Source organism: Spinacia oleracea, chromosome 6 (assembly GCF_020520425.1).
Source record: "Spinacia oleracea cultivar Varoflay chromosome 6, BTI_SOV_V1, whole genome shotgun sequence".
Classification (NCBI taxonomy): Eukaryota; Viridiplantae; Streptophyta; class Magnoliopsida; order Caryophyllales; family Amaranthaceae; genus Spinacia; species Spinacia oleracea.
This window is the reverse complement of record NC_079492.1, coordinates 26,205,398-26,222,998: the sequence shown is the minus strand read 5'-3', so window position 1 is coordinate 26,222,998 and position 17,601 is coordinate 26,205,398. Positions and strand designations below refer to the sequence as shown.

Genomic DNA, 17,601 nt, shown 5'->3' with positions numbered 1-17,601 from the left:
GTCCCAAAAAGATCCTACACCAATATCCACCATTCCACCTAAAAGGCAGGCCATCCAACCCACACTAAATATCACACCACAAAGAACCTCTCCTAGGGTTAAGACAGTTGCAAGGAAAGAAATTGTAGGTGGTAAAGGGAAACAGAAATTACAAGCAGTAGAGGGTCAAGGGATTTCAGAGGAAAAGGGGAAGGAGATTGCAGAGGGTAGAATTTGTTTGTTGATGAGGAGGTGAGTGAATCTGATTCCGAAGATGGAATTGTGTCTGAATCAAGCACTGATTTTAGTGATCTTGACATTAGCTGGGAGGTAGGGGAAGAGGAGGGGTATGGAGATGGCGAAGAATGGTTTAGGCAATCTTCGGGGAACATTCTAAATGAGATTCGGGGTAGTTTTGGATTAGATTCAGAGGATTCTGGTGGGGAGGCAGTGAAGGATCCTAGGTTTTCATAGATTAATGAAAACCTATACTGTAATGAAGTGAACATCCAAAATGAGATCGAGGATGATTCTGATGAGCTTAGAAGTCTGCCGGGTGATTCTGATGAGGAAGTGGACAACAGTCCATGGTTCAATGGAGAAACTGATTTCAAGAAGCCTATTAAGCTAGTGGAAAGGCTTAAGTTCAGGGATGTTTACGTACTTAGAAAGGCTTTGAGAAATCATGCGATTGAGCATAGGTATGACTACTACTTCCTACATAATGATCGTACTAGGATTACTTCTCGTTGCAAAAGTAGATGTGGTTGTGTTTATAACAAGAAAAGAAGTAAGATCCTAAGTGCACTTGTGTGAGGGGTGTGACGTGTTCTTTTAAGGTTCATGCTACAAGATTAGTGAAGAAAGAAACGTGGCAGATCAAGAGTTTGTAATTGAAGCATTTTTGTATGAGGAGTAAGATGAACAAGAAGGTGACTGCTGAATACATAGCCGAGAGGTATTTGGAAGATTTCAGAGGACCTTGTGCGTGGAAGATTATGCAGGTACAAGAGAGGGCGCACAAGGACTTGGGGATTGAGATTAGATACTATAAGGCTTTTCTAGCTAGGTGTAGGGCTAATATAATCATTTGTGGATCGGCATCTGAGCAATATGCTAGGGTTTGGGATTACGCTAGGGATGTGATGGAATGCGACCCCAGAACTGGATGTCAAGTTGTTGTTAATGGAATTGAGCAGCCCGAACCTCCACGATTTCTTAGAATGTTCATTTTCCTTGCTCCGCTAAGGGATGGGTTTAGAAAAGGGTGTAGACCTATCATTGGGGTAGATGGATGTCACCTTAAGGGAGCGTACCCCGCACAAATCCTTGTGGCAGTTTCTAAAGATGGGAATAACAACATTTTTCCAATGGCCTGGGCCACTGTGGAGATTGAAAACAAGGAAACATGGGAGTGGTTCTTGGAAGCTTTAATGAGTATGTTGGGAGGTGTTCAAGGTCTTGGCTTCACCTTCATGTCTGACAGACAAAAGGTAACTTTCCAGGTTTACTTTCATGCTTTTTTATTCGTTTTATAACAACTCATCAATCTAACTTTGTAATGTGTGTTTTGGTGTTGTGATAGGGTTTGTTGGAAGCTTTCCAAAATGTTGTACCGAAAGCCGAGACAAGGTATTGCGTGAGACACATTTGGGCCAATTTTAAGGGTCGGTTCAGTGGATCAACTTTCAAGAACTTATTTTGGAATGCGACTAGGGAAACTACTCATGTGAGTTGATTTGACTTGACAACTAATGCTACTGCTTGTTTCTATGTTATTCTTCTACTGTTTTGGATCTGTTATGTTGAATATGTTGTCTACTTCGCTTCTTCTTTGCTATTTCATATTTTGTTGTTGCTATGCTATTGTCATTCTATTGTTTCTATTGTTATTCTGGTATTCTGTTACGCTACTGCTACTGTTATTTTATTATTCTGTTATGCTATGCAATTGTTCATGTGCTGCTATTCCGTTGTTGTTGATATGCTGCTATGCTATTGCTGATGTGCTGCTATTCTATTTCTGATTTTTTTGCTCGACCTTCGGTTTTTTGACTTATTGTCTAAGTTGTTGCATTTCTGATTTGGTGTTTCAGTTAGACTTTGAGGTAGCTATGGAATGCATTAACTTTTTGTCTGAAGATGCACATGAGTACCTAGCAAACATCCCCACCCAACATTGGTCTAGGCATGCCTTCTCCCCAAACTGCAAGTCGAACATGTTATTGAATAACATGTGTGAGACTTTCAACGCAGTGATTAAGGAAGCTAGAGAAAAACCTATTCTTACCCAAATGGAATGGTTAAGACGATACATGATGAAAAGGAGCAACGATAAGTGGGAGGCAACCAAAAAAATGGAAGGGAACCTAGTGCCTTATGTGAAAAGTGTTTTCGATGGATTTGAGAAGTTGGATAGGTCATGCATAGTGCAAGTATCAAGGGGTGATAGTTATGAAGTGGAGTTAAAGGGTGATCAATGCGTAGTCGACTTAGAACAACGAACTTGTACTTGTTATCAGTGGGAGTTAACGGGGATACCCTGTGTGCATACCTTTGCATGTATGCTAGACAAAAGGGTGGATCCAGAGTTGTATGTTCACCCTTATTACTCTAAGGAGACATACTTGCTAGACTATGAAGATCCCATTAAGCCTACGCCTGGACCAAAACACTAGGAAAAGTCTAATCTAAGGGAGCCGCTCCCACCAGCATTCAAGGTCCAACCCGCAAGACCCAAGGGAAATAAGAGGAAGCTTGAAAACGGAGAGGGAACATCTCAAGGTGTTGATTAGGCTAAGAAACCAAAGAGGACGAACCAATGCAAGAATTGTGGTGGTTTTGGGCATTATGCCAAGACTTGTGGCCTCCCATCTGCAACTAAATCAATAACAACAACGACAATTGGTAGACCTCCACTGTAAACTCCATGGCTCAAAGACCAAAGGAAGAAAAAAGAGTTGCAAGAAGGGTCAGTTTGGATTAATTTGTTGTTCTTTTGTGATTTTGCTTGTTTATGTTGTTAGGTTATGATACATATGACAATTCATAAATCATGCGTAAAAACCATTAAGCCAGGAATACATATTATTTACACATAATCATTTAGCATAGTTTAGATGCATACTCTTTGTTGCGTGCCTTCCCTAGCTGCGCCCGAACCGAACAAGAACAAGTCTTTAGGACTCCAAGTGTCGTCCCTCCGTAGATAGTCCACAGTACGTCCGGATCCGCCTTAAGATTGACCAACTAGAATCGCCCTTAAAGTACTATTATTTTCGGCACTTTATAGGCAAATGTGTGACTGAATTTTTCTCTCAAAAACTCACTTTGAATACTTGAATGCTCTATGTAAATATGTGACCCTAGGCACTTATTTATAGAGTTTATGGAAAGGGATTATAATCCTATTAGAATACAAATCTATTTAATTATAATCCTACTAGGACTCTAATTAAACAAACTTTATCTATTAGGATTAGATTTAATCATATTACGAATCCCGGTAGCCTTAGGATTCGAGTAGCACACAGGAGTGGCGCACAAGCACCGCACACCCGCACGCAGGCCTTGCGGCCCACGCCGAGCGCACAGCGCAATGCCCACTGTCGCAGCCTTGTCCGCGCGCGCGCCCAAGCTTCGGCTGGGCCTGGCTTTTGCGCTGGGCCTGGTCGTATGCTTGGCGTGTGGTTGTTGCGCTTGGCTTGCTGGGCGATGGCCCGGCTTCGTGCTGGGCCTTCGTCTGGCAGGCCTCGTCCGATGCTAATTCGTACGATACGCTTCCGATTAAATTCTCGATTCCGGAATTCATTTCCGATACGAACAATATTTAATATTTCCGATTCCGGAATTAATTTCCGTTTCGAACAAATATTTAATATTTCCGTTTCCGGAACTATTTTCCGATTCCGATAATATTTCCGATTCTGATAATATTTCCGTTTCCGGCAATATTTCCGATTCCGGCAATATTTCCATTTCCGATAATATTTTCCGATACGTACCATGTTTCCGTTTCCGGCAACATCTACGACTTGGATAATATTTATATTTCCGATACGATCCATATTTCCGTTTCCGGCAATATCATCGTTTCCGGAGTATTCATTTCTTGCATGTGACGATCTAGCTCCCACTGAAACCAAGATCCGTCGATTCCGAATATCCATAGATGGAGTATTTAATGCCATTAAATACTTGATCCGTTTACGTACTATTTGTGTGACCCTACGGGTTCAGTCAAGAGTAAGCTGTGGATTAATATCATTAATTCCACTTGAACTGAAGCGGCCTCTAGCTAGGCATTCAGCTCACTTGATCTCACTGAATTATTAACTTGTTTAATTAATACTGAACCGCATTTATTAGACTTAACATTGAATGCATACTTGGACCAAGGGCATTATTTCCTTCATATGTTAATTACCTAAATGTTTATCTTTGTCATTTTCCACAGACTTCAGAAGGGGCGGGGCCAAATAGCATCGCTAACAAGACTTTTCCTCAAGAGAGGCAGGCAACACAAGCAACATCATATAGCCAAGCATCATCAAGCAGAGCACTCATTGATTAGAATTAGGTTTCTCGGGTTAATTTTGCGTATGTTGAGAACGATGTAAACAATTAACTAAATGTATTTTGTTTTGCGGAAAGTTAGGTGACCAACTAAATTTACGATAGCTAATGTATGTGCCTATTTATGGTCAACTAAATATATTTATATCATTCATCGGGCTCGATTTTAAGTTACTTGGATTTTTCAGTCATTTATTTATATTCTTGCTCGGCCTCTTTCATTTATATTTATTTCTGCTCTTTTTTTGTGTTCTATACTTCAGATTTTTTTTTCAGGTATTTGTGCAGATATTTTTCTGTCGTACTTTGTTCTTGCTTCTGCCGTACTTTGTGGTTGATGCTGCTATTCTGTGTTGCTCCTGTAATTAGATAAGAGCTGGGCTGTATGTTTGAGGTACTGTAATTAAAGTCTGGTCTATGTATTTGAGGTACTGTAATGCACGTGATGCTGTTATGCATCAGGGAAGAGATTACAGTAACTACTCTTCCTGTTGCATTACTCCGTATGAATTATTGTTTTCTTGTGCAGGGATAGTTTGGTTGGTTGCTGACTGTTTCTTGCAAACTTATTCCCAATGGATGATGCATTCAGTTCCACTATGCTGGTGTGAATTATTGTTTTCTTGTGCAGGGATAGGGGTTATTGGTTTGGGTGCAGTAATAAGGGATGATGCCGGAGTGCGGCTTGTTGTGGGTGTGAAACGGATTAATGCTCATTGAAAGGCCAACATCAGCACAACATCAAATTGTAGAATCTGAAAACCAGACCATTAGAATCAAATGGTAAGCTTGGCATCTCAGTTTTTAGTTTTAGAACCATCACACTGATGCATCAGATTCACACAATGTGCTGCTGTTGTTATACATCAGATTCAGATCCATGACCAAAGTTGACTTGGGTTGACTTGTGTTAGGTTATGATACATATAATTGGATATAAATCATGCGGAAAAACCATAAAGCCAGGAATCCAAATTAATTGCCACATAACAATTAGCATAATTTAGGACACATACACTTTGTAGCGTGCCCTCCCTAGTTGCGCCCGAACCGAACAAGAACAAGTCTAGGACTCCAAATGTCGTCCCTCCGTAGATAGTCCACAACACATTCGGATCCACCTTAGATTTAATTAACTAGAATTGCACCTAAGGTTCTATGTAATATTTTCGAATATTATGGCAAATAAAAATCTTAGTTTTAAGCCTAAAACATATATGAATACTTGAGTTAGATCATTATAAATTTGTGAATATCATCACCTATTTATAGGGTAGGGAAATCGGATTTTAGAAACCTAGTAGGATTCTATTTAGCTAATCTGAATTAGACTTAAATTCAATCATCTAATTCCTAGTAGCTTTAGGAAATTAATCTAAACGAATCCTAATAGGTCAAGGCTTCGTACACAAACACAAACACACGCACAACCCATGAATGGGCGCTGTGCGCGCGCGCTGAGCTCGACCCAACAGTTGCTCGCAGCCCACGAAGGGCGCGCCAGCTTGCTGGCCTAGCTCGCTGGGCCTGGCCTTGCTTCGTGCTTGGCTGGGCCTGCTTGCTTGGTCGCAGCGGGCTGCGCCTATGTGCTTGTGCGCGCGGGCTTCGCTAGGCGTTGGGCCTAGCTTCGTGCTGGGCCTTGCGTCTAGCAAGCTCGTCCGATGTTTATTTCGTACGTCGCGCTTCCGATTAATTATCCGATTCCGGAATTCATTTCCGATTCGAACAATATTCAATATTTCCGATTCCGGAATAAATTTCCGTTTCCGGAATAAATTTCCGTTTCGAACAAATATTTAATATTTCCGTTTCCGGAATTATTTTCCGATTCCGGTTAATATTTCCGATTCCGACAATATTTCCGTTTCCGGCAATATTTTAGATTCTGGCAATATTTCCGTTCCCGATAATATTTTCCGATACGTACCATGTTTCCGTTTCCGGCAACATCTACGACTTGGATAATATTTATATTTCCGATACGATCCATATTTCCGTTTCCGGCAATATCATCGTTTCCGGAATATTCATAATTTTGCCTTTGACGATTTCATCTCCCACTGGAACCGAGATCCGTCGATTCCCAATATCCATAGATAGAGTATTTAATTCCTTTGAATACTTGATCCGTTCACGTACTATTTGTGTGACCCTACGGGTTCAGTCAAGAGTAAGCTGTGGATTAATATTATTAATTCCACTTGAACTGAAGCGGCCTCTAGCTAGGCATACAGTTCACTTGATCTCACTGAATTATTAACTTGTATAATTAATACTGAACCGCATTTATTAGACTTAACATTAAATGCATACTTGGACCAAGGGAATTATTTCCTTCAACTTGGTCATGGATCTGCTGCCGATTTGCTATGCTTCAACCAATTCATCTAAACTACAACTATGTTTGATAAACGACAACGCAACTATGTTTAATGAACGAAACTGCATTTTATTTCATTCAAACACCGGAAACTTACATTTTTCAAGCCCTTACAACTACAATTAAACAACCTAAACGCTCTACTTCTTTGGGCATGGTTGATTCTTACCCTAACTAGCTATACTAGCCTAACTTAATCACTAAAGGCATTCCTAAAATAAAGAAAAAACAGCAAATGCCAACAACAACAACATAGGTCTTCAATGAGTTTTCCCTCTGTTCCATGTTCATCTGCTTACTATCACAGCTCATAGCTTTGTTTATCACCTTCAAGCTATCAATTTCATTAAGCAGACACCTCTGTTGCCCACTCAAATTATCAACCTCCCTCTTCAGATCACTAACTTCACCCTTCATCAGCTTCTTATCCAACAAAAGATTGTTGATCACCTTTGTTTGCCAAGTTGTTCCATCTGGTTCATCCACCCACTCGAAAGCTTGCAAGAGGAACTCCCACATTTTTTCTCCTTTGAAGGAGAAAAACTAAGAGCAGACATTATTCCTATAGTTGACATAAAAAAACGATCGTAATTAGTTCATAGTAAATTCAATTAGCATTTCCTAACTTCAATTTTAAAAAACGAATCACATCCAAGAAATCCCCAATTCGATTAAAATTATTATGAACCCTAAATTTAATTTTCAATTTAGGGGGAAATTGTGTATGCCTTAATTCGCAAAGCAAAGAAAGTCACCACACTTTCACGAAAACTCTGCCTGGAAATCGTAAGGTAACAAACTCACCACACTTTTTGACAAACTCACCATGCCACTCCCATGCTTCGTGAATTTGGGTACCTCAATTCGCAAGGGCAAAGCATTCTCTCTCCTCACCTCCTCAAGCTGCAAAAATGCGGGCTCTTTCGTCGGGTTTCTGCGAATTCTGCGATTTTGATTTCATCTTTTTTCGATTGAATTTTTTTGGAGGAAATCTAGGTACAATATTCACAAATTTGAAGAAGACGAAGAAAGGGAAGAAAACGCAGATGAGAACTCGTGAAATAGGTAAAATCGTGAAGACAAGTGAAAAAATCTAAATTATTACCGTTGTTGTGGGCCCATATAACGGTTTCTTCAAATTTCCCGTTATTAGGTGGTAAAACACAATTTTTAATTTTTTTTTGGGTGGTAAAATACAATTTTTTTTAGTTGGTAAAAAACAATTTTGGATTTTTTTAGGTGGTAAAAAACAATTTTGGATTTTTTTAGGTGGTAAAAAACAATTTGTCCTTAATATATTTGAATGTAAAATTGGTCTAATGCACCAAACTTTTTAATTTTAAATATGGTCTGCGTACCATTAGTTGTAATTAGTTTCAATTATAGCTTATCCTATTTGAAGAAAAATGGCGCCTCCCATGGTGAAATTCAAGACGGGGTTTCCAATCCATTTTCAAGACGGAGTTTGTGTTAGGTTATGATACATATGACAATTCATAAATCATGCGGAAAAACCATTTAGCCAGGAATACATATTATTTACACATAATCATATAGCATAGTTTAGATGCATACTCTTTGTTGCGTGCCTTCCCTAGCTGCGCCCGAACCGAACAAGAACAAGTCTTTAGGACTCCAAGTGTCGTCCCTCCGTAGATAGTCCACAGCACGTCCGGATCCGCCTTAAGATTGACCAACTAGAATCGCCCTTAAGGTACTAATAATTTCGGCACTTTTAGGCAAGGTATGTGACTGAATTTTTCTCTCAAAAACTCACTTTGAATACTTGAATACTCTGTGTAAATATGTGACCCTAGGCACCTATTTATAGAGTTATGGAAAAGGTTTTGGAATCCTATTAGGATACTAATTTATTTAATTATAATCCTACTAGGACTCTAATTAAATAATCATTATCTAATAGTTTTAGGATTTAATCATATTTCGAATCCCGATTGCTTTAGGATTCCCGCACAAGCATTGCATGAGCACCGTACACCCGCGCAAGCCTTGCGGCCCACGCTAGGCGCACAGCGCTCGGCCCACTGATGTGCTCTCGCGCGCGCGCCCCAGGCCTTGGCTGGGCCTGGCCTTGCGCTGGGCCTGGTCGAGGCTTGGCATGCGATGGTGCGTGTTGTCTCGCTGGGCGATGGCCTGGCTTCGTGCTGGGCCTTCGTCTAGCGGGCCTCGTCCGATGCTAATTCGTACGATACGCTTCCGATTAAATTCCCGATTCCGGAATTCATTTCCGATACGAACAATATTTAATATTTCCGATTCCGGAATCAATTTCCGTTTCGAACAAATATTTAATATTTCCGTTTCCGGAATTATTTTCCGATTCCGATAATATTTCCGATTCTGACAATATTTCCGTTTCCGGCAATATTTCCGATTCCGGCAATATTTCCATTTCCGATAATATTTTCCGATACGTACCATGTTTCCGTTTCCGGCAACATCTACGACTTGGATAATATTTATATTTCCGATATGATCCATATTTCCGTTTCCGGCAATATCATCGTTTCCGGAGTATTCATTTCTTGCCTGTGACGATCTCAGCTCCCATTGAAACCAAGATCCGTCGATTCCGAATATCCATAGATGGAGTATTTAATGTCATTAAATACTTGATCCGTTTACGTACTATTTGTGTGACCCTACGGGTTCAGTCAAGAGTAAGCTGTGGATTAATATCATTAATTCCACTTGAACTGAAGCGGCCTCTAGCTAGGCATTCAGCTCACTTGATCTCACTGAATTATTAACTTGTTAATTAATACTGAACCGCATATATTAGACTTATCATTGAATGCATACTTGGACCAAGGGCATTATTTCCTTCAGTCTCCCACTTGTCCTTAGGGACAAGTGTGCATTTCCTAATTCCTTTGTCGCTCGATGCTTGCTCTTGAACATAAGGTAAGAGTTGTCATCCTTGTTATGTCCAGAGGTGTTTCTCGGTTTCAGAGTTCAACTGATCAAATAAACAGATAATCATAGCCTATGATTCATCCGAGCACGGCCATGCATTTCACAGTTTCTAGCACTCCAAGTGGCCTTGTACAACTTTTAAACATCTCATCCCGATTTATGGGAGGACAATCCCAATCTTGCGATCTTGAGATTAGACTTCGTTTGATAGGTGATTACCTGAGCGTTGCCTTTATAGCCTCCTTTTACGGTGCGACGGTTGGTCAACGTCAAAGCAACCAGTTCTCAAACAAGTAATCTCAAATCACTCAGGTATTGAGGATTTAGTGTCTAATAATTTTAATGAAATTTACTTATGACAGATTTTCATCTCTTACAGTAAAGTTTCATAGGTCTTGTCCGATACTAGTCTTCACAAAGTAAGTATCTATGCAAATGATTATGACATTGCCATGTCCACATAGTTCAAGAAACAGAACTACTAGTCATCTTGCATTCTAATCGTCTAACGTTTTCTATGCGTCCAATTTTATAGAAAACTCCGACTAGGGACCATTTTCAACTTTTGACATTCAAGTTCACTTGATAGACATTTCTTAGTCACAGGACTGGTCCTGACAGTCTATCTTGAATATATCGTCAAATTGAAGGGACTCATCATTTAATAAACCACAAATTAAATGGAAAAATGAATTCTCTTCATTTATTGTGAATGATTAACCAATAATGTTTTACAAAGATTTAAACTCTAAAACTTTAAAACATTAAACAGAGACATCAAAGCCATTCTCCAATATGCTTGATTCCCATAGCTGCAGTGTGCGAGTTGTGCTTCGCCTGCGGCAGAGGTTTAGTCAATGGATCTGATATGTTGTCATCAGTTCCAATTTTGCTTATCTCGACTTCTTTTCTTTCAACAAACTCTCGTAGAAGGTGAAATCTACGAAGTACATGCTTGACTCTCTGGTGGTGTCTAGGCTCCTTTGCCTGTGCAATAGCTCCGTTATTATCACAATACAGGGCTATTGGTCCTTTAATGGAGGGGACTACACCAAGTTCACCTATGAACTTCCTTAGCCATATAGCTTCCTTTGCTGCTTCATGTGCAGCAATGTACTCCGCTTCAGTTGTAGAATCCGCAATGGTGCTTTGCTTAGCACTTTTCCAGCTTACTGCTCCTCCGTTGAGGCAGAAGACAAACCCAGACTGTGATCTGAAATCATCTTTGTCGGTTTGGAAACTTGCGTCCGTATAGCCTTTAACAATTAATTCATCATCTCCACCATAGACCAGGAAGTCATCTTTGTGCCTTTTCAGGTACTTCAGAATATTCTTGGCAGCAGTCCAATGCGCCTCTCCTGGGTCTGACTGGTATCTGCTCGTAGCACTGAGTGCGTACGCAACATCCGGGCGTGTACATATCATAGCATACATTATTGAACCAATCAATGATGCATATGGAATCCCATTCATTCGTCTACGCTCATCAAGTGTTTTTGGGCACTGATTCTTGCTTAGAGTCATTCCATGAGACATGGGTAGGTAGCCTCGCTTGGAGTCCGCCATCTTGAACCTATCAAGCACATTATTGATATAAGTGCTTTGACTAAGTCCAATCATCTTTTTAGATCTATCTCTGTAAATCTTGATGCCCAATATGTACTGTGCTTCTCCTAGATCTTTCATCGAAAAACATTTCCCAAGCCAAATCTTGACAGAGTTCAACATAGGAATGTCATTTCCGATAAGTAATATGTCGTCGACATATAATACCAGGAAAGCAATTTTGCTCCCACTAACCTTCTTGTATACACAAGATTCGTCTGCGTTCTTGATGAAACCAAAGTCACTGACTGCTTCATCAAAACGTATATTCCAGCTCCTGGATGCCTGCTTCAATCCGTAGATTGACTTCTTTAGCTTGCATACCTTTTTAGCATTCTTTGGATCCTCAAAACCTTCAGGCTGTGTCATAAACACAGTTTCTGTTAAAACGCCGTTTAAGAAAGCAGTTTTGACATCCATCTGCCATATTTCGTAATCGTAATATGCAGCGATTGCTAACATTATCCGAATAGACTTTAGCATTGCAACTGGTGAAAAGGTTTCATCGTAATCCACACCGTGGACTTGCCTGTAACCTTTTGCAACCAATCTAGCTTTGAAAACTTCAAGTTTCCCATCCTTGTCCTTTTTCAGTTTGAAAAACCATTTGCTTCCAATGGCTTGGTAGCCATCTGGCAAATCGACCAAATCCCATACTTGGTTTTCAGACATGGAGTCTAATTCAGATTGCATGGCTTCTTGCCATTGCTTGGAGCTAGGGCTCGTCATAGCTTGTTTGTAAGTCGCAGGTTCATCACTTTCAAGTAATAGAACGTCATAGCTCTCGTTCGTCAAAATACCTAAGTACCTTTCCGGTTGAGATCTATATCTTTGCGATCTACGCGGGGTAACATTTCTAGTTTGACCATGATTCTCACCAGATTCTTCTAAAGATCTCTGAGTTTCATCCTGAATGTCATCTTGAGCATTCTCTAGAGTTTGTTGTTCGACTCGAATTTCTTCGAGGTCTACTTTTCTCCCACTTGTCATTTTGGAAATGTGATCTTTCTCCAAAAAGACACCATCTCGAGCAACAAACACTTTGTTCTCAGATGTATTGTAGAAGTAATACCCCTTTGTTTCCTTTGGATAGCCCATAAGGATACATTTGTCAGATTTTGGATGAAGTTTGTCTGAAATTAATCGTTTGACGTATACTTCACATCCCCAAATCTTAAGAAAAGACACATTTGGAGGCTTTCCAAACCATAATTCATATGGAGTCTTTTCGACAGCTTTAGACGGAGCTCTATTTATAGTGAGTGCAGCTGTATTTAGTGCATGTCCCCAAAATTCTAATGGAAGTTTGGCCTGACCCATCATTGACCTGACCATGTCTAGCAAGGTTCTGTTCCTCCGTTCCGACACACCGTTCCATTGTGGTGTTCCAGGAGGAGTCAATTCTGATAGAATTCCACATTCTTTCAGATGGTCATCAAATTCATAGCTCAGATATTCACCGCCTCTATCAGACCGCAGTGCCTTAATCTTCTTGCCTAAGTGATTCTCTACTTCACTCTGAAATTCCTTGAATTTGTCAAAGGATTCAGACTTATGCTTCATTAGGTAGACATAGCCATATCTACTGAAGTCATCAGTGAAAGTGATAAAGTAGCTGAAACCACCTCTAGCATTTGTACTCATTGGTCCACATACATCTGTATGGATTAAACCCAATAGTTCATTTGCTCTTTCTCCAACTTTAGAGAAAGGTTGCTTTGTCATTTTGCCAAGTAAACATGATTCGCATTTACCATAATCCTCTAAGTCAAATGGTTCTAGAATTCCTTCCTTTTGAAGTCTTTCTAAGCGTTTCAAGTTTATATGGCCTAATCGACAATGCCACAGATAGGTGAGATCTGAATCATCCTTTTTGGCCTTTTTGGTATTTATGTTATATACTTGTTTGTCGTGATCTAATAAATAAAGTCCATTGACTAATCTAGCAGATCCATAAAACATCTCTTTAAAATAAAACGAACAACTATTGTCTTTTATTAAAAAGGAAAATCCCTTAGCATCTAAGCAAGAAAATGAAATGATGTTTTTAGTAAGACTTGGAACATGGAAACATTCTTCCAGTTCCAAAACTAGCCCGGAGGGCAACGACAAATAGTAAGTTCCTACAGCTAATGCAGCAATCCGTGCTCCATTTCCCACTCGTAGGTCGACTTCATCCTTGCTTAACTTTCTACTTCTTCTTAGTCCCTGTGGATTGGAACATAAGTGTGAGCCACAACCTGTATCTAATACCCAAGAAGTTGAATTAGCAAGTATACAGTCTATAACGAAAATACCTGAAGATGGAACGACTGTTCCGTTCTTCTGATCTTCCTTTAGCTTCAAGCAATCTCTCTTCCAATGCCCCTTCTTCTTGCAGTAGAAGCATTCGGATTCAGAAGTGGGTTGACTGACCTTCCTCTTTACAGATTTGGCGCCAGTTTGCTTAGTTGGGCTGGCCTTGTTGCCACCTTTCTTAGCATTCCTCTTCTTTCCAGATTTCTTGAACTTGCCCCCACGCACCATAAGCACATCCTGCTTATCACTTTTGAGCGTCTTTTCAGCGGTCTTCAGCATACCGTGAAGCTCAGTGAGCGTTTTGTCCAGACTATTCATACTGTAGTTCAGTTTGAACTAATCACACCCGCTATGAAGAGAATGGAGGATGGTGTCTATAGCCATTTCCTGAGAAAATTGTTGATCCAGCCGACTCATATTCTCAATGAGTCCAATCATTTTGAGAACATGTGGACTTACGGGCTCGCCTTTCTTAAGCTTGGTCTCAAGAATTTGCCTATGAGTCTCGAATCTTTCGACTCGAGCCAGATCTTGGAACATGTTCTTCAACTCACTGATGATTGTGAAAGCATCTGAGTTGATGAACGTTTTCTGCAGATCCGCACTCATGGTGGCGAGCATTAGACATTTCACATCCTTGTTGGCATCAATCCAACGATTGAGGGCTGCCTGAGTGACCCCGTCGCCTGCGGCTTCGGGCATCGCCTCTTCTAGGACATACTCCTTTTCTTCCTGCATAAGAACTATTTGCAAGTTCCTTTGCCAGTCAAAGAAGTTTTTCCCGTTCAACTTCTCCTTTTCGAGAATTGATCGAATGTTGAATGAATTGTTGTTTGCCATATTAAAAACTACAATTGAAAAGAATAAACAAATAAATAACCATTCACAGTTTCTCTTAATAAACTTAAATTCTAGCATACATGCATAATTCAATGTTTATTAAGCATTTTATTCAAGTTATGTGTTCCGGCAGGTGTGAATAAAATGATTCCAAGATCCTAAAATCATTGAAGAACTAAGCACAGTTTGTCGGCTTAATCCTAAAACATCTTAGGTAAGCAAAAGCCTTTTGCTAATAGTCTAGAAACTATTCTTGGTTGATAGGTACGTCTAAGAACTTATTAGGTAAACCTATCGATTTTGCCACGACATAAAAGGACTCCTTACTTATATCGTTGAGTTTCACCAAAACTAACATGTACTCACAATTATTTGTGTACCTTGCCCCTTTAGGACCAATAAGTAACACCTCGCTGAGCGAAAACTATTACTAGATTGATGTAAAGGATATCCAAGCAAGTGTATATTTTGGCATGGCACCTTTTAACTCAATTTTTAAGTTTGGAACTTAAGGCTCTTACTATGTTGGTTAGATTTTAAGTGAACTAAAATCCTTAATCATGCAACATAATCAAGCTTTGATCTCATGCATTTTAAGACATATTTAAAAGCAATAAATAACTTAAAACATGCATAAGATAAATGTGATCTAGTATGGCCCGACTTCATCTTGAAGCTTTAACTTCAAAGTCCGTCTTGAAAATCTCCGTGGGAGGCACCATTTTCTTCAAATAGAATAAGCTATAATAAAAACTAATTACAACTATTTGATGGTACGCAGACCATATTTGAATTGAAAAACGACTTTGGTACTTTAGACCAATTACATTCAAATTAATGGTACGCATACCATATTTTCTATCCTATTTGGGCCATACTAGTCACTTCATAACCTGCAAAACAGTACATATACAATATATACCATTCACCCATTCATTATCATGAATGGCCCACATAGCTGGTTAGTAAAACACATTATGCATCACGTAAACATTTGCAGCAATTAATCAATGGCACCAATAATCTACCAATTATTCAGTCCTTATTAATTCTAATCAAGTTGTTTTAACCTTAAGGATTTGTAGACCTAATCAAGAGTTTATGACTAAAAAGGGCTCCCACTCAAACCAATAAATTCATATGCTTTACTAATTTTAAACTTAAAAATGTATTTCTAGTCTAACCGGAAACATAGAAATTTAATTAAAATTTAAAGCTCATATAAATTTATAATTGAATCCAAAAGTTTAATTTAATTTCAGTCGTATTTAAATTAATTCATGATTTTAATATTAGTAAAATAATTAGAATAAATAAAATTTATTATAATTACAATATTCAAAATTAAAATCCAAGAAAATAATTTAAATTATTAATTTTAAAATTTAAAATTACGTAAACTGAAAATTTCAAATTAAACATTCAAAATGATCTAATCGCAACGCAAACACCTCACGCATCACACGCCCATGGGCCACACGCACACAGCCATCGCTGGCCATGTGCGCGCAGCCCATGCGCTGCGTCGCATAGTTGCTGCTTCTACTCTTCGCAAGCCATCGCGCGAGCTGGTGCTCGCTGCGCGCGCGCCAGCGCTCGATGCACGCGAGCATGTGCTTGCTGCGCGCGCGCCAGCGCTCGATGCACACGAGCCATCGCTCGCTGCGTTCTCTCGCTAGCGCTCGCTGCACGCGGGCCAGCGCTCGCTTCGTGCACTCGCCAGCGCATGTTGTGCGCGCTCGCTAGCGCTCGCTTGGTGCGAGCCAGCGCTCGCTGCGCGCGGCATCGACGCTGGGCGCAGCACTCGTGGCACGCGAGCTTGCGCTCGCTGCGCGCGAGGCTGCGCGCGCTTGCGCGAGGCAGTGCGCGTTGTGGCGCAGCTCGCTTGCTGCCCACACGCGACTGTCGTGCCTTGCCTTCGCCCATGCCCATTCGTCCATTGCTCATAGCCCACGACACAAGGCAGGGCTGCTGCCTTGTGCTCGTGCACCATGCCCTTGCTCATTGCATTCGTGCCGCATGGGAGACGAGCTCCCTTGCTCGTCGTCACATGCCCGCACTATACAACACCCCTTAAGGGTTGTTAGGTTATGATACATATGACACTACATAGATCATGCGGAAACAACCATTAACCCAGGACAACATATTATTTACACATAATCATATAGCATAATTTAGATGCATACTCTTTGTTGCGTGCCCTCCCTAGCTGCGCCCGAACCGAACAAGAACAATTCTTTTAGGACTCCAAGTGTCGTCCCTCCGTAGATAGTCCACAGCACGTCCGGATCCGCCTTAAGATTGACCAACTAGAATCGCCCTTAAGGTACTAGAAAATTTCGGCACTTTTGAGCAAGATGTGTGTTTGATTTTCTCTCAAAAAAACTCACTTTTGAATACTTTGAAACTTGTGTATAAATTATGACCCCTAGGCCTTTATTTATAGAGTTATGGAAAAGGAATCGTAATCCTAGTAGGATGCGAATTAATTGGAATTAGAATTCTACATGAATTCTATTTAATTAATTTATCCAATTAGGAATAGAAGCTTAATCATACACTGACTCTTGTAGATTCAGGAATCACGCATGAGCACAAACTCACACACACACGGCAGCCACAAGGGCTGCCCATGCGCGTGCGAGCAGCAGCCCGCGCAGCACGGCCCATGCAGCCGTGGCCCTTGGCGCGCGCTGGGCCTGCCTTGCGGTAGGCCTGGCCGCTGCCTTGGCTGGGCTTGTGGCGCGCATGCTTGCTGGGCGATGGCCCCGGCTTCGTGCTGGGCCTTCGTCCGGCAAGCCTCGTCCGATGCTAATTCGTACGATACGCTTCCGATTAAATTTCCATTTCCGGAATCTATTTCCGATACGAACAATATTTAATATTTCCGATTCCGGAATTAATTTCCGTTTCGAACAAATATTTAATATTTCCGTTTCCGGAATTATTTTTCGATTCCGGTAATATTTCCGATTCTGACAATA

At 40.5% G+C, this 17,601-nt stretch overlaps 1 protein-coding gene across 1 annotated transcript; it reads left to right on the top strand.

Moving 5' to 3' along the window:
* The first annotated feature begins 899 nt into the window (after positions 1-899).
* On the top strand, positions 900-5,274 carry LOC110805911 (uncharacterized). The gene is made up of 6 exons (XM_056832034.1): positions 900-1,472; positions 1,565-1,618; positions 2,076-2,462; positions 4,831-4,915; positions 5,084-5,107; positions 5,186-5,274. Exons 1-6 carry the CDS (start codon positions 900-902, stop codon positions 5,272-5,274), a joined length of 1,212 nt encoding a protein of 403 aa, XP_056688012.1.
* Positions 5,275-17,601: the final 12,327 nt, after the last annotated feature.